The sequence below is a fragment of the Heliangelus exortis genome, chromosome Z (genome assembly GCF_036169615.1).
Source record: "Heliangelus exortis chromosome Z, bHelExo1.hap1, whole genome shotgun sequence".
Taxonomy (NCBI): Eukaryota; Metazoa; Chordata; class Aves; order Apodiformes; family Trochilidae; genus Heliangelus; species Heliangelus exortis.
Window position 1 is genome coordinate 20,705,122 of NC_092454.1, and position 23,813 is coordinate 20,728,934.

The 23,813-nt window shown below is 42.1% G+C and overlaps 1 protein-coding gene across 2 annotated transcripts in view; it reads left to right on the forward strand.

Annotated features, from left to right (window-relative positions):
• The window catches only part of ZSWIM6 (zinc finger SWIM-type containing 6), a 124,953-nt gene extending 101,609 nt beyond the window's left edge, over positions 1–23,344 (forward strand). For both annotated transcript variants that reach the window (XM_071730619.1, XM_071730620.1), the window contains 2 exons: positions 18,497–18,578; positions 20,748–23,344. In XM_071730619.1, coding sequence (XP_071586720.1) covers positions 18,497–18,578; positions 20,748–21,610 — 945 coding nt within the window. In that variant the 3' untranslated portion in view covers positions 21,611–23,344. The remainder of the gene's footprint in view (positions 1–18,496; positions 18,579–20,747) is intronic.
• The last annotated feature ends 469 nt before the right edge of the window (positions 23,345–23,813 follow it).

Consider the following 23,813-nt stretch of genomic DNA (forward strand, 5'->3'; position numbering starts at 1 on the left):
CATCACAAGTAACAGGATTCAGTCCAGAACCCTGTATTTTCCTTGGATTTACTCTGCCTGGGGGAAGCTGAAAATTAAACATGGGTACTGGGAAAAATGTTAGCCTTCTATTTGAGAAGTGTTAGCCTTCTATTTGAAAAGTGTTAGCCTTCTATTTGAAACTTCTATTAGTTTCAACTTCTAAAAGTTGTTAGCCTCCTGCATCTATACAGGAGATCACCTACTCTCCTTCCCTTTGAACAGAATGGGACAAATAGTTGCACTCTCAAGTGTTGCTGTTGAGATGGACAAAGCAACATGTACTCAATCAACAGTCAAAGCAGTTCCAACTTTATTGCTCAGAGCACACACCTTTATATACTCTTAGCTGTCAGCGTGTCATTATATGATTGGTCAAAAAATTGCCTCCAACAGTTTCATTGGATGACATCAACCAGCCACCCCATCTGGCCACTGTGATTGCCAGCTCCCTAAAGTTGTTCACTGCAAATTTAAGAGTACATGACTTCCTCATCTCAAGAGTATGTGGGGATCTTTTTAGGGTTAATGTCTTCGCTGATCAGTGCCAGGTGACTGACAGACCCACTGCCATTCCCAACAATTCCCCCTTTTTGTATTTGTGCCACGACAACTGCCTGAACAGTTTTCTGCAGGACCCTTTGTGGGCAACTAAACAAACATAGCAGTATTAACAGAACAACTACAACAAGTCAAAGTAACAACCCTGTTTTTATCAAGGATGTTACCCATCCTCCAGGTCTCCAGTGTCCCAACCACTGTTCTAACTCAAAAAATCCACTGTCTTCTTGAATCTTCTTCGTCTGCTCCATCAGCTGCTGTATACTTTTATGAATAGAATTAGAATTATCACTTAAATTCATGCAACACATTCCATCAAGATCCTCACACCCATGCTGATGTGCTAATTGCAAAAAATGAATTGCAGCTCTGTTTTGTAGCATAGCATCTCTAATACTATCTAAATCAGTAGCAAGCTCATTCAACACTTTTGCTGTCACATTACTGTTTTTCTAACGAACAAGCTAATCTATTTAATTGTGTCAGAGCTTTAGCTGCAGCTGCCTGTGGTAAAAATAAGCTGGCTGCTGTGATTTCTCCTTTATTCCATAAATCTACATTATTACTACAGTCAGAGGACCATCTCTGACGATGGTGATGTAGTTGAGTATGGTTTAATATCATGGCTACCTTTGGAGTCATCAGGGTGTCATCCAAAGGCACAGGGACCTCATTAGTGAAGGAAGCCCTGGCCAAGCACAATCACCGCAGATGAGAAAATTTCCAGGGGTCAGTGTTCTTGCTGAAAATACATTATTGTGTGAATTGTTATCCGTCATATTCAACCACAAAGTATGATTCCGATAGACTGGGGATCTAGGTGTGACATCCATAATCCCCATTTCATTTCCCTCCAGGTTATTGCCCCCTGGTGTATAGTTATAATACAAGCATGCAGGCATCACTACACTTCCTAACATTTCTGTTTCCTGAGATTCAACTGGGGCAACCAGCAACCGGTCATACCAATTGACAAAATTTATGGTAAAATTAATTGCATTTCCACAATCCCTAGCCAAAGACTGACGTAACCTCGCATTTGCAACAAGATTAGTATAATTCATTAATGGAACACTCACTAAACAGGTATGAAATGGCTGTTCTGGATTTGCCATAGAGGCACGAAAAACTGTTTGATTCAAACCTTTAGCTAGTGTCACCCATATGTTGGAACTGTTCCATGGCATCAGCCGATGCGGGGTCTGCAGCATCTCTGTCAGATTTCTGAGAGCAGGATTGCTGAGACCAAAGAGCAGGGCGCACACAGCAAGCAGGAACCCGTTGGCGGACAGCATCTGTGGAAATACAAACATATCCCCTTCCCCATGTTATTAGTTCCTGTGGTCCAGTCCACTGGCCTGTGATCAGGTCCTTAACAAACACCTGGATACTATTTTTGCGTCATATAAAAAGAATTGTTGTAATAGAGAAGGAAGGGAAAGGGCAGAATTATCCCTATAAGAGAAAACATTAAGAACATAGTTGCTTTGTCCAGGTGCGACTGGGGTGTTTCCCCAAACATTTCCCCCTTTTTGTTTTTGAAGCTCATGTTTCATCGTGCCATGTGCATGCTCAACTATCGCTTGTCCTTTTGGAGAATGAGGGATGCCTGTAACATGAGTAGTCCCCCACACAACAAAAAACATTTGCACTCTCTTTGAAACGTATGCTAGCCCAGTGTCAGTTTTTATCTGTTGTGGAATGCTAAGCATAGAGAAGGCCTGTTGAAAATGCCAAATTACATCTTTTCCAGTCTCTCCCATACGGGCTGTCACTACCAGTACATGGGAATAGGTATCAATAGAGACAGGAATGTATTTTTGTCTGCCAAAGTCATTGACATGGGTAATGTCGGTTGGCCAGATTTGTAAAGCCTTCAAGCCTTTTGGATTAGTGCCAAAATATACCAGAACATGAGTTCCCTGACAGTCTGGATAAGAGGCTATCATTGAACAGGCCTTGGTGTGAAACAAGTCAAACTGTTGCCACAAAGCCTGAAAACTTAGGTGACAAAATTGATGTGATAGCAAGGCCAGCTGTTTTGTGTTTGAAACAGGTCCCAAAGCAGCAGAAACAAGGCCATCTGCCCTGGCATTGTCTTCAGTATAAAATCCCAGCAGGGCAGTATGACTATGAACATGCATTACAAAATAGGGTTTGGTCCTTTGCTGTATAGTTTTCCATAGTTACTTCGAAGTACCTCGGGGTAACTATGGTTTGTTACCTTGAAGTACCTCGAAGAACAATTGATTGTCTAGTGTGGCCAACGTGACCTTGTCCAGTTGAAAAACCAAACTTGCTACATACGCAGAATCAGTGACAATATTTACTGCTTGCAGGAATGTCAGAAAGGCAACGGCCATGGCCCACAGTTCCACCACCTGCTGGGAACCTGTCTGATGGACTACCATCATGCCAGACCACAGCTGCTTTACCTGTTTTCCTGGCCCCATCTGGGAATACAGTGGGCCCACCAACTTGGTCTGTCTGGCTTAAATTCTGACCAAGTGGCACTTAAAATTTAGCAGGGGATGTGAGGGCAGATGTCTTATCATCTGCCCTCAAAAATTTGCCATTGCTGCTTGTAGTTCAAACTTATTTGCCACACACAGTTCAAAATACCAATTTTGTACAGGCACAACGATTTTCTCTGGATCATGGCCTGTCAGTTCCAAGCATCTCTTTCTCGCATTTATGATGACCTCAGCAAAATGTTCGAACAAACTAGGATCAGCTTTTCAGGGATGGGCTGTCAAAAACAGCCATTCCAAAATGTGTAATGGGTTACTCCGATCAGTGTTCCATTGCAGAAGAGCTCCAAATAGTACAGTCTTGTCAATAAAGACAAAGAACTGGACCATTTGTGCTAAATCTATCTGAGACACAAATTTGGTGTGCAAGATTTTTTCTACATCCTGAATTACCTGTACATCCTCATTAGTCAGCTTCAGATGGATGGATTATTAGAATGTTTCAACAGCTCCAGCAACGGTTGAAGCTGAGAGTTGGTGAGCCCAAATAAGGCCGAATCCAATTCTATGATCCCATTATTTATTGAACATCATTTAGCATCTTAATCTCACTGTTAAGTTTCACATAACTTCACATAAGGCTGAGGCATCACTTGCTTGTTCGTTACAGTTATTCCCAAATATTTCCAGGGCTTCACCTTTTGCACTTTCTCAGGGGCAATAATTAGACCGTATTCTAACAGAGATTGTATAGCCAAGTTTTCCACCTTACCCAACTGCTCCGTGCTGCTGGCAGCAATAAAAATGTCATCCATATAATGATACAATACCCATTCAGAAACATTTCCTGTACCAGCAACAATGCTCGGGCTACAAACCACTGACAAATTGTTGGTGAATTTTTCATGCCTTGAGGTAAAACTTTCCACTGATGCCTTTTTGAAGGGTCAGCATAATTTATAATTTATAATTTATAATCGATAATTTATAGAAGGCACAGAAAAAGCAAACTTCTCCTTATCTTGCAATGCCAGTGAGACTGTAAAAAAACAATCTTTTAAATCCACCACCAGTATGCCCCATTCCATTGTAGGTGATGGAAGGCCTGGCTGTAGTGCCCCATTGCGTCCATAACAGCGTTTACCTGTCGTACGTCATGCAAAAGTCACCATTTCCCAGATTTCTTTTTTGTGACAAACACGGGAGTATTCTGTGGACTCCAGGATTCGAAGTGTCCAGCAGCTATCTGCTCTGACACCAATTCCTGCAGGGTCTTTAGCTTTTCTAGAGGCAGGGGCCACTGATCCACCCACATGGGGTTATCTGTTAACCAGGTAAAAGCAAGTGTGAATCATTTAATGTCCTGCAATCCAAGGCCCCTGTTAAAAATCTGTGGCAATTTTCATTCCCCATTGTGACAGGCAGTCGCTCCCCCAAAGATTTAGTGGGCCTGCCGTCACAAAGGGCCTAATAGTCACCTGCTGACCTTCAGGGTTGGTGATCAGCACAGGTGTAGCTGCCATTCCACCCTGAGTGGACCCCCCAAGTCCAACCACTCCCATCCCAGTATTAAGAAGTGACCATGTGGTAGGCCAGAAATGTTATGATATAACGGTCACGTCAGCCCCAGTGTTAAAGAGGCCCGTAAGTTTCACCATTCATGGTGTATGTCCTCTGGAGATGGTGCCGGTCATCTGTGGTCTCACCAGGGCAACAGCCTGTGACCAGAACACTTGCAGTGGACCGGTTGATCCAAATCCTCTGTCATGCCATTCTTGCAGTACTGTTTTGGGAACACAACTCAAGAAATGTACAAGTTGAGCAATTCACATGCCTGTAGGAATAGTGACAAGAGGATAGGGAGTGGAAACTATAGCACATATTTGTATAGTGTAATTCCCACATGTACAAGCAACTCACTCAAGGTGCTACTGGATCTTCCAATTAATAATGCACTCAGTCCTCATCCTATAGGACCTTTGGCATCCAAAGGTACTTTAACAATGTCTTTCGTTTTAATGGTTACTGTGTTAGCACTGGATACATCCATACCTTCTGATCCACTGGTTTTCCCTGTGAGGCATTTGCAGAGGCTTAAGTCAGCAGAATCACCCCCATAAAGGGGTTGTTGTAGGGCATTTGCGTCCCTGCGTGCCCCGTTGCGCTCTTCTTACCATTTCCCTGGAGTGGTTTGCCATTAGCATGAAATTTAGATCGACACTATTTGTGAAGTGTACCAGCTTCCCACAATGATTGCAGGTTACCTCCATGAAATTAGCATTAGATTCTTTTGTCTTGTTTTTCAATTTGATAGGGCAATTAGCTTTAACATGTCCTTCTTGCCCACACCCAAAACATTTTGGGGCAGGTTTAACTTTCAAGGCTGTAGCTAATTCATGTGACACAGTGCCAACTTAAGAGCAAGCAGCAACCATGACAGGAACAGTGGGATAACCAGGTAAAGCTTCAATTATTTTCTGGCAATCCTCACTAGCATTATCCTTTGCCAGCTGCTTACAACTGCTTAGTATTTGATGCAAATTATCATCATCTACTTGTTTTTCTAAGGCATTGGAGATTTTTTTCCATAAATTGTAGAAACAGCTCTCTGGGCCCTGCTTAATAGTTGCTTAATTGTCACATATCTTGGGCATGGTCTGCTAGCTCTGTTGTTTTTATTAATGCTGATATTCCAATTTGCTGGCAGTGCTCTAGCAGCATTGGTGCCATTGTGCCTGTGGAGTGGAAAACACATTGCCAGAGCCCACAAGAGCATCCACTCCAGCACCCTACCTCGAATCTCCCTGCGGTAACTGCATATTTTCCAATGCCACCCTCTCAGCAAGTTGCCTTCATGTTGAATTGAACACCATGAATTGAATAGGTTGGTATAAAATCTGAGTGAGATGTGTAATATCATAAGAGTATAACAAATTGGTATTAATTACCCGTATCAACTTCATCACCTCTGGCAAAACATTTGCAAGTCCTGAACGACCTTCCAGGGAAACAGGCTACGATCATCCTGTAACCCCAAACGCAGTACTGCTTTCAATATGGGATACACCATTGGCTCGCATAACTGTGGATCAAGAGGATTCTGACAAAGGAGACCCAATTTGTCAACTGAGTCCCAGTCCCCCACCTTGGCTGCCTTTTTCTTAACCTGGTCCTAGAAGCATTTTGGATGCTGCAGTTTAACAGTTACATCCACTGGGGGTAAGGTCCAGGGGGCTGATAAATTTTTAGTAGCCTTCGATCGACAGGCAGCCCCTCCAGTCTGCCCTATCAGCTGGTGAACCATTATCCTTCCTTCCTCATTTTCATCCTCACTCACAGTAGGATGAAGGCCCATACTCCCCCTCCATTGCGGGAGGAGCAGAGGATGCAACAGGCCCATTTTCCTCAGCTAGTTCTGCCAATTGCTCAGCAGGAGTCTCGTAGGGTAGGATATTATTCAGATAGTCTTTTGGCATTTTCCAGGCTATTGCAGCCTTGCTCTGCTCAGCCAGTGATGGGTATTCTTGCTGTTTCACTGACTTCCCTGCCACTTGGTGGCTGGGTTCAGCCAAGAGCTTCAACACCTTTATTTTTTCCTTTATCATTCCCATTTCACAGTCCCCATCAGAGTCATATCCCTCAATCTTAGTGGCTCTATCTTTTTCTCCATCTTAGTGACTGTACCTTCTCTCTCTTTTTTCTTTTTGTCCTGTTCTGCCTTCCATTCTTTCAAGGTTTCACTTAACAATTGCCATGTAGCAGCCAATTCAGCCATATCTTTTGATCCCTTAGATATTTCATCCCACAATCTCTCCCCAACTTCTTGCCATGCAGTAGCACTAAATGCAATGGCAGGCATTGCTTCAAATCCTGCTTTTTGCTCCAAAGGAGTATCCATCTCAGCCCATAGTCACTAGTCTTAACACCCTTTCAACCGAGCAGGGCTTTCCATGTGGACAGAATTTAACTAAAGAAGAAGGCTTAATATTGTCACATTGACCATATTGTTCCCGGTGGCTCACCTTGTTACGTGTCAGATTTTAGATCCGGACCAGACAGATTCCCACTGCTCTCCGTCTCCGCCGCACGTCGTGCAGTGGCCACTCTTGCTGCTGTATCACGTTGAGGTCACCAGATGTCGCTGATGAGACGGACAAAGCAGCTCGTAATCACTTAACGATCAAAGCAGTTCCCAGTTTATTGAATCAGAGCACACACCTCTATATACTCTTAGCTGTCAGCGTGTCATTATACGATTGGTCAAAAAGTTGCCTCAAACGGTTTCATTGGATGACATCCACCAGCCACCCCATCCGGCCACCGTGGTTGCCAGCTCCCTAAAGTTGTTCACTGCAAATTTAAGATTATGTGACTTCCTCATCTCAAGGGTGTGCAGAGATCTGGTCAGGGTCAATTTCTTCACTGATAAGTGCCAGCTAACTGACAAACCTACTGCCATTCACAACACTAAAGTGTTTTGACTTGGGGCTGCCTTTTGTTTTTTTTCTTCCAGACAAACTTCAAGCAAAGGCTGGTTCCATGATTTACTTTAACCGTATTTTAAAATCTGTTGGGTTGCTCCTTAAAGATTATTTTGCTTTCTTTCGAAATGCTTTTCTTCAATCTAATTTAAGTTAAAATGAAATCACAATATGAGGCCAGCAAAGCTGGCCTTCTCCTGTAACTTTAGGTGATGTAGAATGAGTCACCAGAGTCCCGGGGTGGGAATGTCTGGAGGCCGGCTTGGAACAATTCATGGTTGCTTATAACTGGACTGCGGGAGCGGCAAAGAAAATGCGTGCAACCAATATGGTTGATAAACGAACTTCTGGTTTATTGCGCAGCAACTTTTGCTTATATAGTGCTTCCGTGACCACACCCCAGCCACCAACATAACTTTTTATTGGACACCCGGTGTGTTTACCTGTGGCACAGCGAATCCCTGGTGCAGGTAGCACCGGAGTATGGGCTGATCTAATTGGCCTCCCAAACATGGGGTTGGGCATAGCAAAGGGGTCGTACCTCCTATCTCTTCGAGAATATTCAGGAATATTCTCCAACATTCTCCAAACCTCTCTAACATTCCCCAACATATCCCCCCTTTTCTTTTTGTACAAGCCCATGTTTGGTTTAAAATTTTTGCAGTGCTAATTTTCAAACAAATACAGTGCAAATAAAAAAAACGTGCAAAACTTAAGGATACATTCAATAATATAGTGCCCTTTTAAAACAATCTAGAAACTACTCAAGCCACTCAATTAATGAATCAAACAGGTTGATACATTCAATGTTGTAATGCCCTTTTGAAATAATCTAAAAACTATTCAAACCACTCAATTAATGAATCAAACAAATTGGTTAACAAGTTATCAAACAGATTTCGTTGTCTTCATCAAGTAAGAATCGACTTCGCATTAATGACATGTCTCTGTTTCATACAATCATTCATACTCACACACTCTTTAACAGAGCTCTGTTCAATATTAGGAAGGTCTGGTGTCCACTAGTGCAGAGAGCCAAAAGAAGGATAGGAGAGACTTATCCGACGAAATGTTGTCGGGTGGCCCCTATAAGCGTCTCCAGGTCCCACCGGCTCATAGCATAACGGAGTCCTAGGACCTTCATAGTTGCCGAATTGTGTTAAAATTAAAATTGCAACATTCAAGTACTACATTCATAACGGGCGAAGTTTTTTGTTGTGTTTTTTTTTGTTTGGTTTTTTTTTTTTTTTTTTATTGTTTATTTTAAAAAGCAATATGTATTAATTTTTACTATGTGCTATGTCCTTTTTCTTTTTCTCTTTTTCTCTTGTGATCTCATAACTTCTTAATATACTTTTTATGTAACTATTCACAACCTTTTAGTACTTAATAGAGGTCCATGTCCTTGTACCTCAAACCATTCTTCAACAAAACCTTTATCTTTTTCATAATATTAACAGCTTTGGCAAATAACTTCTTAAATATCGCTAACATACAACTAAAACACATTACAATTATCAATATAATACAAAGTACGAATAAACCAATCTTACATAAACCTTGAGGCCATCTGGTGAGGCCAAACCAATTAACTAATTCATCTATACCGAAAAATACTACATCTTGCTTGATATTTTGAGTATGTTCTACTAACTGTTGTATCTACTTATGTATCAATTTAGAGTGATCACTCAAGTTCATATCACACATACCATCAAAATCTTCATAACCATGGCCATGAGCTAAAACCAAAAAATCAATAGCAGCTCTATTTTCTAATACTGCATGTTGTACAGAAGATAAATCATCAGCTAATTCAGATAATACCTTGCTGGTATCACTAGCATACTTTACCACCCAACAACTCAACTTCTTCAGGTTCCGATGTGCACGAGCAGCAGCTGTTCCTGGCAAAAAATAATCACCTGCCATTTGGACCAAAGGTTAACATCATCATCACATCCCTGCGCTAGTAGTTAGGCCAGGCCTCGCTTCCACCGCACATGACGGGTACTGTTCAGGTGTGCGTGAGGCATAGCTAAGCTCAGTTGACCAATGGTGCAAGGCCCTCCAACGGGACGGGATGGTATACCTAACCATGCCCAATCTCCGCAAATTAAAAAGTACTCTGATGGTAATTTCCTAGGCAGCTATGTCCCAGGCGATGGGTTAGTAGCACCACGGAGGGTGTAGTTGCACCACTGGCTGAAATTGCCCATTGGGAAAACATTGGTAGTAGCGCATTGTCTCCTCATGACTTCTGTGCAATCAGTGGACAAGCTACTCATCCAGAGACAATAAGTGGCATTTAGAGAGTCTACAAGGCTTAATTCTTGGGGATTGGGCCCAGTGGGCAGATGACTAACCCAAGTGTCGTAGTTACTCAAGCACGCAACTAGACTGACCTTGGTGGAACATAGACTCTTGGTGTGAAATTGCACTTGTGTGTGGTTCATTGCCGCTTGAAACATTGGCCATGTCTCTTCAGAGGCTGGTACACCAACTAAATATGTAACAAAAGGCGATTGGGGTGGGGTTTTTCTTGGGGTGGGTTTTTTTTGTTGTTGTTTTTGTTTTTGTTTTTTGTTTTTTTTTTTTTTGGTTGATAGACTGGCACAAAAGGAAGTGGTGTTAAGCTGACGCACAAGGGTAACCCAGACATTCTGTCAAGGGTCGAAGTTCATGAAGGCAAAACAATCAAAGTTTAAAATGATAATGAAACCTATGATGAAGTCAACACGGCAGTTTCTATCTTTGAACATGTTGAGCACTTAATATGGCTGTCTCTGTTTGGCGGAGCAGGTGCTGGCTGAGTCCGCTTGCTGGGAACCTACAAGGTACCTGTAAGGGTGGAAACACACGTGACTTTTACCTAAATATTTAACCTCTGCTGGTCTTTGCCATATACCCGTGGTGGGGTCTCTGTAGGTCACTGTAGGGGCTTCTGAAGAGTCCGCTTGTTGGGCTATCTTTTGGTCCCTGAATATACACAGATAATTCAAGACAAATAGAGTCTTTGAATAATCGCTCCTGTGGGTCTTGTAAATCTGTGAATTTCGTCAGGTAGTCTTTTAATGTTTGATTTGCCCTCTCTACTATAGCTTGACCTGTTGGCGAGTGGGGAATGCCTGTAATGTGCCTGATTCCCCACTGTTGAAAAAATCGAGCTAACTTGTCGCTAGTATATGCTGGTTTACTATCGGTCTTTATCTGCTCTGACACACCCATGACAGCGAAACAAAGGATGAGATGTCGCATCACTTGCAACGCTTTCTCACCAGACTGAGCTGTAGCCCAGATAAAATGACTATAGGTATCAATAGTAACATGAACATGTTTAAGCCTTCCAGATTCTGGTACATGAGTGACATCCACTTGCCATCTTTCATTTGGACCAAGATCTCGGGGATTAACTCTGAGGCCGAGACCAAGTCTCTTTTGGTTACACTGTGGGCAGGCTTTTACAATGCCTCTGGCCTCATCCATGGAAATCTGGAAGTGACGATGGAGTCCTCTGGCGTTCTGGTGGAAGGTAGCATACGCATGCCTTGCCTTAGTAAATTCATCCATGGGTACGGATAGCGAAACCAATCTGTCTGTTCGGGCATTGCCTTCTCCTAGGCCGTCAGACCATTGGTGACTCCGAATATGAATGATAGCATAAGGTTGATCTCTCTGTTGGATGACAGTCTGCAGCTGACGAAATAAGTCATTTAATCGCCAGTTTGCGATGTCTTTGAGATATGCGTCCTCAATTCGCTGTACAACTCCCACAGCATAAAGGGAATCTAAGACAACCTTAAGACACACATTCAACCAACGTGAAAAGGCGTAAACAATGGCTGCCAACTCTAGAGTCTGTAGGGTATTGTCCTCTTGTGAGGACAGGAGTTCATGGCACCATTGCTCCTTATCTTGCCAAGTCACTGCGGCTGGTTGTGAACGTTTTCCTGCATCGGTAAAAACTGTTAGTGCATTTTGAAGGGGTTCCTCAGATCGTTTTGGAACAGGAATCCATTCATGCAGGGACATCCACTTTAACACAGTAGATCGCAACGGGGAGAGATCAATGGCTTGCGGTGCCTCTAGGAGACTTGACTGTAGGTCTGGAGAGTGCTGCAAATACCAGTCCAACTCTCCTTGCTTCATTGGAAGATAAATTGTGCTAGGTTCATCTCCAGTAATTTGTATAATACGGGTTCGGCCTTTACAAATTAGAAGGGCCAATACCTCAATCTTTGTTTGGATTGTAGTTTTTGGCTGTAGTGGTCCGAAGATCCATTCTAATACACGGATATCAGCAGATCTAGTCTCCCCCTTTTTCTTTTTGGACTGCGTGAGAGCTCCGAGTAAATGTTGTTTACCCGTAAGGATGGTTAAGTCTATGGGTAAGTTTACATCATGGTGATCCACGGAGCGCTGAGATATTGTCAGGCCAATTTCAGTTATGGCCTGTTTTTGAGCTGCCAAAAGAGTAACAGGGGAGGCAGGATCGGTGCCTTTAAGAAGTGGTCGTAACGGTTCTAGATGATCGTTTGTTATACCGATCACAGGGCGTAACCATTGAACATCACCTAGGAATTGTTGTACATCATGTAAGGTATTAAGAGTCAAATAGAGAGCAGCTTTTTGAGGTCTAACTTATGACTCAGTAATATGCCATTCTAGGTACTTCCATGGTGGCGTACGTTGTATCTTTTCAGGTGCTATTTGTAATCCCTGGTGACTTAGCTGTTGTGTTAAAAAATGCTCTTGCTGCTCGGTAAATGGGTCTTGTTGTGCTATTAGGATGTCATCCGTGTAATGATAAATTAAGGCATCTGGCCATGCTTGCCGTACTGGCAATAATGCTGCATCTACAAACAGTTGAGACAAAGTTGGGCTGTTTTCCATGCCCTGTGGGAGCACTGCGCACTCAAATCGTGAAGCAGGGGCTTCTCTGTTAAGGGCTGGGAGTGTAAATGCAAATTGCTTTGTGTCTTGTGGGTGTATGTGTATGTTGAAGAAGCAGTCTTTTAGGTCTACTATAAGTAGATGCCAACGCTCTGGAAGCATCGCAGGGTTAGGCATTCCGGGCTGAAAAGCTCCCATTGCTTCCATCTGGGAATTAACTGCATGTAAATCATGTAGTAAACGGTACCTGTCAGACTTCTTTTTAATTACGAAGATTGGAGTATTCCAAGGGCTAGTTGACGGTTGTATATGCCCTTGCTTTAGCTGTTCTTGTACTAAGATGTGTGCTTGTCTGAGGCTTTCTCGCTTCAGCGGCCACTGCTCGATCCATATTGGCTGTGATGATAACCATGTCAATGGGATCGGGAAAGCCCAAGGAGTGACTGCCAATAAAAATGGTCTCTTGTGATCAGGCGTGCTCCGATCTGACTTAGTATGTCTCGACCAACAAGGGCCTGTACGTTTGTGGGCATGATGGTGATGAATCGAAGAAACGGCTGCTGCATCAGTTAATTGTTGTGTCAGGACTAGCTGGGCAATTCGAGTTCCTTTTAGAATTACCATAGGTGGTGTCCAAGTCATAGCTACAATACAAATTTCTCTAATATGGTCACTGTCTATTACTCCTGGCAAGACAAACAAACTCTTAAGTCCAGCAGACGACTGTCCTAATAAAAGGGGTCCACATGGTTTTTCTTGACATTTCACTGGATTGGTGATACCCGTAGGGATCTTTTGGCGCTTGATGTCATTGCGAGTCACATTTACTGCGGTTGCCAGGTCCAGCCCGAGGCTTCCACTGGTTGCTGGTTGGAGGGAGGTGGGTGGCTGGAGTTGTTGTTGAAGGGAAGTGGAAATTGGCTGGTTGTCGAAGGGAGGTAGGGATGGCTGGTTGCTGAAAGGAAGTGCAGGTGGATGATTGCTGGAGGCAGGTGGGGGTAGTTGATTGTTGGAAGGGAGTGGAAGTGGCTGGTTGATGGAGGGGAGTGGAAGTGGCTGGTTGCTGTTGTTTGAAAGGGTCCACACTAGAGCCGCAGTTGGGGTCTTTGTGCCGTGGCTCCTCGCGCTCCTCGATCCATTTCCCTGGTATCTGCAGACTTCGGTAGCATAAGTGTTCGTATTACAGTGTTGACACCAGACTGTGGCTTTGTGACAATGCCTTCGAAGATGTCCAGTGTGTCCACAGCGAAAACATTTGTCGGTTGATCGTTGCGGCTGTCTGGCGTCGGCAGGACGTAACAGGGCTAAGGCTGCTAAGGCTTGGTGCTGGATTGCAAGAGCTTGCTGGTGTGCTTGCTGTTGGGCTAAAAAGGCTTGTTGTTGGGCTGCAAGAGCTTGCTGCTGGGCTTGCACCATACCTTTCCCTACATCTTTTATTGCCTCAATTAACATTGCCTGAGTCCCTACTGGTACTCTAGATAACTGTTCCAGCATCTCCTCAATTGATGCTTCTGATGGCATGGAGGAAATTATATTTTTCGTGGGAGTATTGCTATTGTCTAGGATACACTGACGGAGCAATGTAGTTTTCATTTGATCTGGTACACAAGTCTGGTTGATGGCATCAGTGAGTTTATCTACAAACTGTGAGAATGGCTCATCTGTGCCTTGCTTAATTGACATATGAGATGGGACAACTGGTGTAGTTCTAACTTTACTTATAGCTTCTCTCACAAATCTCATAAACTCTCTTATTATATGTAGGCCTAATCTTGCTTGTGCCTCAAAATTAGCATATAGTCCACAACTCATAAATTGATTTATTGTTATCCCATACAGGGGGTCATTTTGTTCTCTAGAAATGTTTACGAATCTGTGACATAATGTTTGCGAGTGGGCTTGCCATAACAGTAAAGGTGATTGAGTCATGATCATTCTCATAATTCCTTTTATATCCTCTGGGAGCAACAGTCCTGAGCCCCAGATATAACTTATCATTTGCTTAACTGGTTCACCATGCAACTCGCATTCATTTATGGTAGCTTTTAATTGTGTTAGCAATTCTAACTTAAAGAGTGATACTGCAACTCCACATTTCCGTGATTAGCTTTTGTATATATGATCGGGAAAACTTGTGGCAGAGTATCTAAAACTGAGGAAAAATCATAATCTTTATTATTAAGGGCCTGCTCATGCATTTGTGATCAATTAATCGTTAAGGTGCGGTAGTGCCGTGCAGCAGGCTTTTATTTCTGAAAAGCGGCTGCTTGCGGCGGGAGGGGGGGGGGTGGTGGTGGAGGGAGGGAGGGCGGGCTGGGAGGAGGAGGGAGAGGGGAGGGAGGAGGAGGGGTGCTGCGGGCCGGGAACGTCCCCGTCGGGTGACGTACGGCGTAGGGGTGGGGCCGAAGGCGGGGCCCAATGGAGGTCGGGACCAGCCCTGGAGCCACCCTCGCCGGATGACGCGGGACATAGGGTTTCCGGACTCTGATTCAGTCCGCTTCCGGCTCTGCAAGTGGTCACTTCCGTCCCGTCCGCACATCCCGAGCCACATGGCTCAAGATGGCCGGCACAGGCCACATCAGAGGGAGGGGGGGGGCAGGGGATTGCGTCGGAACTTCACTGGAAATTTTGAGCAAGCTGTACAACTATTTCGTCTCCCGTTGGGGGACAGGGATCGTAATCAACTCCTAATTGATGCAAATCTGGTATTGGCTGCCTTTTTAAGGTTGCCGAAGCTACAGCGGCGATTTTCTTCTCTGTCTGATAACGGTGCAAGCAAGTAACCATTGTATGCTACAGTTTCATTAACTTACGAGCTGTCATATCCTCTTCTATTACCTTATACCACAAAATATCTCCTAAGCTTTTCTATTCTTTCTCATCAAATAAGTTAGCAGGGTCAGTAAAAAACTGATATGTGCGGGCGTATGCTACAAGCGCCGCCGGATCTTTTGTAAAATCCACATCTCTTATGGCACGTTTCTATAAGAAACTAATAAAAAAGGTCTAGAATAAAATAGAAATATAAAAAGTCTAGGGCTACTTCGTTCTCTATTTTCTGCGCGCTTAACTATCCCTTTATTATTTTGGTGCAGCCTTAATCCGAGCCTTTTATGGGCTTTTTACAACTTTTTATAACTAAGAACCGGTAGCCCTTCCCCAGCAGCAAACAAACTCGTTCATTTTTCTTTAAGTTGCGAATCACCTCTCTACGCCTGCGTCGAGAGGAATTTATTGCCATCCGAAACATTGCTTTTTCGGTGCTTTCTTGGAGCCCCGTTCCCAGCCAAGTTTTTTGGTTTCAGCGGTTTTACCTGCCGAGCTGCGATTGGTGCTATCGATGGTTCGGTCCTCCACCAGGCGTCCCTAGTGAAGATCGGTCTTCTGCAGGATTTGCCTGTTGATTTCGAAACTTTTCAGACTTTTTCAAGGCTCTTCAGACTTTCTGATTGTTCAGGGCCTGTAGCACGGTTCGGGCGCCAGTTGCGGGAGCGGCAAAGAAAATGCGTGCAACCAATATGGTTGATAAACGAACTTCTGGTTTATTGCGCAGCAACTTTTGCTTATATAGTGCTTCCGTGACCACACCCCAGCCACCAACATAACTTTTTATTGGACACCCGGTGTGTTTACCTGTGGCACAGCGAATCCCTGGTGCAGGTAGCACCGGAGTATGGGCCGATCTAATTGGCCTCCCAAACATGGGGTTGGGCATAGCAAAGGGGTCGTACCTCCTATCTCTTCGAGAATATTCAGGAATATTCTCCAACATTCTCCAAACCTCTCTAACATTCCCCAACACTGGACTTATTAAAGATCATCATCATCTCTGCATTTGTGTTCCTCAGTAATCTTTCAGTCATCTTAATTATCCTATCTACAGCATCAGTCTAAAGGAGATGCCACTGCTTAGCAGTTTGGGTGGACCAAAAGCCAAAGGGCAGAATTACCCTCTATTACCCCCCGACAAAGGGAAAGTAAAAGGGGAAAAGACTAGAGGCTGGAAATATAAAAAAAAATAAATAAAAGAAACAGATTTACTAGCATGGGGAAAAGGCAGTAACATTAAGGAATAATGAACAAAAATGCAAATATACATATATATATATTTATATATATATATATACACACATATATATAACCCGATCTCCGTGCTGGCAGTGATAGGTGCCTGAGGGCCCCTTGTGGCAGGGCCAACTCAAGAGAGGGTTCCACAGTTCTTGCCAGCAGCTAATGAATGTGGACTCTGAAGAGCAATGGCAAGCTGGGGGTACAGGAGCACAGGGGAACAGCATTGAACAAGGAGTGGGCAAAACAGAGGAGGGGCTACCAGTCTGTGTGACCTGTATGGGCACAAAATGGCAGGGAACAGACCCCTTTGTGTCCCACCCATCTCAGAGTCTGGAAGCCCTCCTTTAGTTCCTAGTTCTCAAACTGACAGAGGTGGCAGGAGTAACAAGTAAGACAGAAAGCCACATGCCGCTTTGAAGTCACTTTAGGATTGGGAAGGGTATATGGGTTGAGAACACTCTTAAAAATGCTGCTGACTCTTGTTTTGTGAGAGCATTTGCTGAGTTTAATATGAAAAGGCCATTTCTGAAGACTCTGACCAATTATGCTCTTTCTTTAGTTGATACAAGTAGTAATACCATAGTATGATCACTGGTCCTGTAAGGGGAAAACTGCTTGCTTCCTTCACCTAGGTATCTGTAGGATATGTACAGGTAGCTGAGGCAAGCTTTATGTGCAATTTCTGTAGTGATTGTTTTACTTCATAATGATACTTGCCCATGTTTTGAGAAAAAACATAGACAGTAACTACAAGTGATTAGAATATGGGCACTGTAATCAAAGCATGAAGTCCTTTTTCTAGGATTCTAATGGTTTTATAATGTAACTTATTTGCAGGGACTCCTTGTTCAGAGAGAGAAATCACTGTTATGGACTTAATAATATCTGGAACTGTATATATATATCTCCATAGAATAAGCAGCCAGTCAAATCGCAGTACTTGAACTTCTACTTGAAGTCTTTTTGACTTGAACTCCTGTATTGTTGAAGTCAATGACAAGAAATCCAGATGATGAAAAAATTAGAGGTTCATTTGCCCTACAAGAGTTGACGTGCTTTGACTGCTGCACATACAGGAGAGGAGACATGATATAATTTAATTTGAGTAACAGGTATTTGATTGGGCTTTGGATTGGGTTTTTTTTTTCTGAGGTTTTTTTTTCTGTGAAGGATCTGCAGTTGGAATGACTATCTGCATACTAGTCTAAGATAGCTGAGCAATGGTTACAATCCGAGTTATTATTTTATATTTTGATTGCGAGGAAAATTCATCCACTACTCATAGACAACGCATGAATTTACAAAAATAACAAGCTTTATGATTTAAACAAGTTACAAGGATTTATTTAGGGAAGAGAAAAGAAGGAGAGAGTAATTAAGATGTTATCACCGTCCGACGGCCCTGGCCTCTGGCTGCAGTCGGGTGCATTAGGATCCGTCGCTTCTGCTGCTTCTCTGTCCCGTAGCTGAAACCAAAGTGCCGAGAGAGGGGGGGTCTAGAGAAAAGCCGCCGCCTCTCCTTCTGGGGTTTATTTTATACAGGAAAAGAAGAGGGGTCTCTTTTTTGCATAAGTCCCAGGTACACACAGACTTCTCAGAGATGAGTCATCCTTATCTTTCAGTCTTTTCGGTGTCCTGCTACTTTTATTGTCTTTACCATGCACCAGGAGGCGACCTGATAAGCATTCTTATCTTTTAGATGTCTGTCAGGCATATGTGAGGTAAACATATGTTAATTGACAGCATGTTGCAACAAAGCAGGAAGAGAAAGAAAGAAAAAAAATTGATTCAAGAGACATATTTTGTATTTTTAAAGTGTTTACATCAGCAATATTTTTCAAATCTTTTGACATATCAGCTAAAAAAGAGGTAACATAGTGGAGAGAGTGAGAGAGAGGCAGCCAATTTGAACTCTCATGTATTTGAGAATGACTAATTGTTGGTATATTGTCTTGGTTTGCAAAAGGATTGATTTGTATTTTGTTTGTGTTGTTTTAATAGGTGATGCGGATGACACTGTCAACACTTAATTGGCGACGGCGGGAAATGGTGAGGTGGTTAGTAACATGTGCAACAGAAGTAGGTATGTTCTGAGATGCTTCAATTGTTAGCTAATCTTAGAGGGCTTGACCTTGCTTGGCAACAGTGAAATTCTACAAATGTCTCCTACTTTATGTTCATATATAAAATACCTTTGGTATTCATCATTATGGCAATGATGAATGCTTTTTTTAGGCACAGACAATAGAGTTGTTTTTTTCCCTGTGCAAGGTGGAGTGTGCATAAGCTATGGGAAATACCCTATATTTCCCCATGTTCCTTATAATGATGGGTTTGGTTTTGAGGCAGCAGCAGAGAAAAGGTTTGTGGTTATAGGCTTTTGCACTCTGCTCAGACTTTGTTTGCTCTGAAAGATAGGTGAGGCTCTGAGAGGCAGGTGAGAAAGCTTTCTGGTCAATTTTTGGGAAGCAGAACTAGAAAAAAGGTGAAGGAAACGTTGAGGATACCTCCCACTGTGTGGCAGACAGAATCTCATGAAAGGGTTGTCATTGTTAGAGGTTTTTTTTTTTAGCCCCTGAGTACATTCAAGCTTAGAGTGTAATGTAACTTGTGTGTGACTGCCATGTGCAGGTTTCTTGTATATACTGTAAAGCAAACCCAATAGCAATGCACCCACTGTTAACCATGTAAGGTGAAAATAAGATGGAAGCAGGATCAGCCTTAGAGGGGACAGCAGTGGGAGAACAGTGGTCTCAGAGGATGTTACTCATTTATGAACTTTGCCATAGACTTTCTGTGTGTCTTGGTGAGGCATCCCTTAGCTTCTGTATTCCAGTTTACTGTGTATATTGTAAAATATATTTATATTTCTGGAAAGCATGTTTCCCTACTGTATTCTATTTTCATACATCGAAGTTGCATTGTGTTGCTTAGGCACTTCTTGAATTTTAGAACTTCAGGATATTTTTGCTGCTTATTCTCGGGATTGGCTTATTCTTTGCTTCATGTTTAACTGGGAAATTAATGTTTTCAGCAGCATGGGAAAACACAGCTTTCCTTGGTATGCCCTCATCCAGAAAGTGGTTTGTGTCTGCAAATTTTCAAGCAATACTCTTGCTTTATTGCTTTTATATCTTTGCTAAGATAACTATTGCTGAGGCTATCTTACATATATTAGTGCCTGGGTATTAATTTGTGCAGTTGTGTATTGTCAAATAAAATACAGGTTTTAATACTGCTTTAAATTAGTTTACGTATTATAATAAAAATAACCCTTAGAGAAACTATAATGTCACACAAAGTACTCCTGAGTCTTAATCAAGTTGGTAAAGCAAGGAATCTTCCTTTCTTTAAATGAAGATCTGTTATTCCCTGTCTATGCTGAATTGTTGCACATGACTGAAGGGGTACACTGAAAGAATAAGTCCTACACTGAAAATTAGGACCTCTGGGTGTGGTTTAGGTGGGATCATGTATGTAAACAGATGTATGTAAACTGCCTACAGCAGTAACAAGGTACTCATGTTGGCTATGAATCTGTTTCTCCCTTCCTCCCCTTGCCACACACGTACACTCCAGGGATAAAGTGATACTAAGGAAGGTACCTCTTTTGGATTATATCCAGTAGTTCATATTGCTCGGAGTATTTCCTTAATAAGGATCTTGATATTCAGGTGTATAAGAATTTGATACAAGATGTATTTGGAAAGGGTGTTGGGAGGAGATGAGGTGATTTTGTCTTTCTTTTTTCTTTTCTTTTTTTTTCTTTTTTTTTTTTTTTTTTTTTTTGGTGCAGTGTGCCATGGTGTTCTTTTAAGAACCTCATTTAGCATACTTTCATGTTCTTTTGTGTATTCTTTTGTGCCTTGAAATGCACAGTGAGAAAAGAAGTTAGAATTGCATTTTAAGTGTTCAGTGTGAGGGCTGCTTTTGAGTGATGTGTTGAGACCAAATGAGCCGAATCTTGTTATCCAAATTGTCTTAAATAACAAGTAAAATATCTCAGTTGTCACACCAGGAGATAAGAGCCTGCAAGATAAGCTTTAATTATTCTCTGCATTTCAGTGATTTCTACAGAATTTGCACATTAGCCTTTGTCTTAACTTTTTCAGGCGTGCTAACCCTTCTTGCTGAAGCACATCCCTTGTGCACTGGCAACCTCTTTGGCTTGGCTGCAAATGTAATCTCTTGATGATTATCTGTATTTGCTAGGTTTTACCTGTTTTGGCTGATCCCTTTCTTCTCTCCTCAGGTGTTTATGCACTGGATAGTATCATGCAAAACTGGTTTACACTTTTTACTCCAACAGAAGCCACTAGTATTGTTGCTACAACAGTGATGTCCAACAGCACTATTGTCCGTCTGCACCTCGACTGCCATCAGCAGGAGAAATTGGCCAGCAGTGCTAGGACACTTGCTCTGCAGTGTGCCATGAAGGATCCTCAAAACTGTGCCCTCTCTGCACTGACCTTATGTGAAAAGGATCACATAGCTTTTGAGACCGCTTACCAAATTGTTCTAGATGCTGCTACAACCAGCATGAGCTACTCACAGCTTTTTACTATAGCACGATACATGGAGCACCGTGGTTACCCCATGCGGGCCTACAAGCTGGCCACTTTGGCCATGACACATCTCAACCTGAGTTACAATCAGGACACACACCCTGCCATTAATGACGTTCTGTGGGCATGTGCACTCAGCCACTCCCTTGGGAAAAATGAGCTAGCAGCTATAATACCTCTGGTTGTCAAAAGTGTCAAATGTGCAACAGTACTGTCAGACATTTTACGTAGGTGTACTTTGACCACTCCTGGCATGGTGGGACTTCATGGAAGGAGGAACTCTGGTAAGCTTATGTCACTGGACAAAGCCCCTTTACGGCAACTCTTGGATGCTACGATTGGAGCCTACATTAATACAACTCACTCACGTCTCACTCACATCAGCCCACGGCACTATAGTGAGTTTATAGAGTTCCTCAGTAAGGCCCGAGAGACCTTCTTAATGGCTCATGATGGTCACATCCAGTTTACACAATTTATTGACAACTTAAAACAAATCTACAAAGGCAAAAAGAAACTGATGATGTTGGTTCGTGAGCGGTTTGGTTGACAAAAATGTGTGAATGGGGGGGCTGTGGGGTGGGAGGGGTGGTTTGTTTTTACTTGAGCCTGCCTTTCTATCTTTTTAACTTAAAGAAACAGAGCCACACCGGTATTATATGTGTATAGTTATATTGAGTTTGCAAACTAAACTGTCATGTTGTGAGAGTTTGTATGGTTTGGTTTTTTTTTCCTTTTTTCTGTTTTGTATGAGAGAGGTTAAAAAATGTTTGGTTTACACTGAGTATATGTTGTCAAGTGGCAAAAGCCCACATTGCTCTCCTGTCCTTTCTGTATATGTTCACAGCCTCAAAAACAAACATATATTGCAATGGCTTTAAAAACCAAACAAAAAACCTCCATCCTGTGATAAGTACCTCGAATGGATTCAGCTTTACTCTTCTGTAACTCATCCTTACATTTCAGCACATTTAAACAAACCAACAAATGAAATACTAATAGTTAAAAGGCTGACCACGTGGCTTTGCAGTGCTGTTCATCCAGAAGCATGGCACACAATGCTTGTGCATGTGGAAACTTAGCGACTGTCAACATACATTCTCAGGGATTTATCAAAAAAATTAAAAAAAGAATGAGAGCATTTATTGTACTGTATATATATTATAGTATATGTCTGAATATTGAGAAATATAACATTAACTAATTTATAAAAAAAATCTATGTAATGCAAAATACTTGAAGCTGCAGTAGCTTGGTTTTAAACAAAAAACCTATCAGAAGGACTAAAGTGCGCCTTGCTTCAGGGTTGGCTCAGGTGGTGAACTATATGCTGGGCATCTATGCAGAGCCACCTTTGGATTGCATGGTTGGACTGATACCTAATGGGGAAATTTTATATATATATATTTATACAACTCGTGTATACATGTATATGTATACACACATACACACGTGCTTGTAACAGGCACTATAGTAAAGAGGGACAACAAAAATACACAGCCAGAGCAGCAAGCCTTAGCATTAAGAATACAGTATGCCAGAATTGGGGTTTGTGCCTCCTAGCCTAGAAAACTTAAAGAAATACCCTTTTTGACACAAAGCGCAAAATGTTTTCCTAAGTGATTGACATGATACATTATGCCTTTGCAGTGAACTAATAATAAGCTAACCTTTGTGCACAAATAACATATATATATTATATATATATATTCTGCATAGGTATTTTGACTTTGTGCAGGACAGAAAGTTGTGTAGGTATGACTGTTCTACTTTTCAGTTGGGTTTTTTAATATATTTTATTTTCTCTAGAATTACTCAAACAAAAGCAGCCTTCTATCTTGCCTTGTCTTAATGCTTTAAAATAACCAAACTGGAGATCTAACTACCAAACTGTTCATTATATTATTAAATACCAACTTTGGTTACAGTACAGTGTCTTTACTTTAGCTGATGGTTCTGTATCCTTGTGCTTTTTAAAACAGTTTTTATGTTTTGGTGCAAAAGTTGTCCAGTGTCTCTTGTTCCCTTCATTAGAGAACATGCTAGAGGTATGTTTGTAGGTATTTTTCTTTAGAAAAAGTATTTCATGCTCTCCATTTTATTTATTATAATAGGTAAAAAGGTTGTACTTCATCACCCATGTAAACATGCTCATGAAGTTGAAAGTAATTAATATTTGATACACTGATATCAATTTATTTATGTAACTAAATCACTGTTTTATAAACTTGTTAATGATCAACAATTTTTTTGTTTTGATTAAAATTAGTTTTTTGAAAGTTGATTCTGCCTCATTTATTATGTCTGCTTGTGGAGTTCAACTGTGTTGGGATAGTTCAGAGATCTTAAATACCTGGCTTGAAACTTCATTGTGTTGTGGTGGTGAGCAATCAAGCCCAGGAAGTCTGTTGTGTTACTGAAAAATCTGTTGAGGAATAGCACTGTTCACAGCTGCTGGTGCAAGAAAATGATGTGTCAGATGAGGGGCCGAATGTTGCCGTGGCTGAAAGTGTGTCATCTATACAGTGAACATTAAGCCTTGATAGATTGCCCTTCTAGGATTGTGGGCTGTTTACACTCAGTGGATTACCTAGGTGACCATGAGAGTTGAGTTGTGTTTCAAATAGGTACAAGGACAGTTTTTGCTGTTCTCGGATTGGCTTTTATAAAATGAGTGGTGTATTTTCTGCCATGCAGCTCACTCCACACAGCGTGGAGTTCTTTCTTACCAGCCAACATTTCTGCTTTATTTG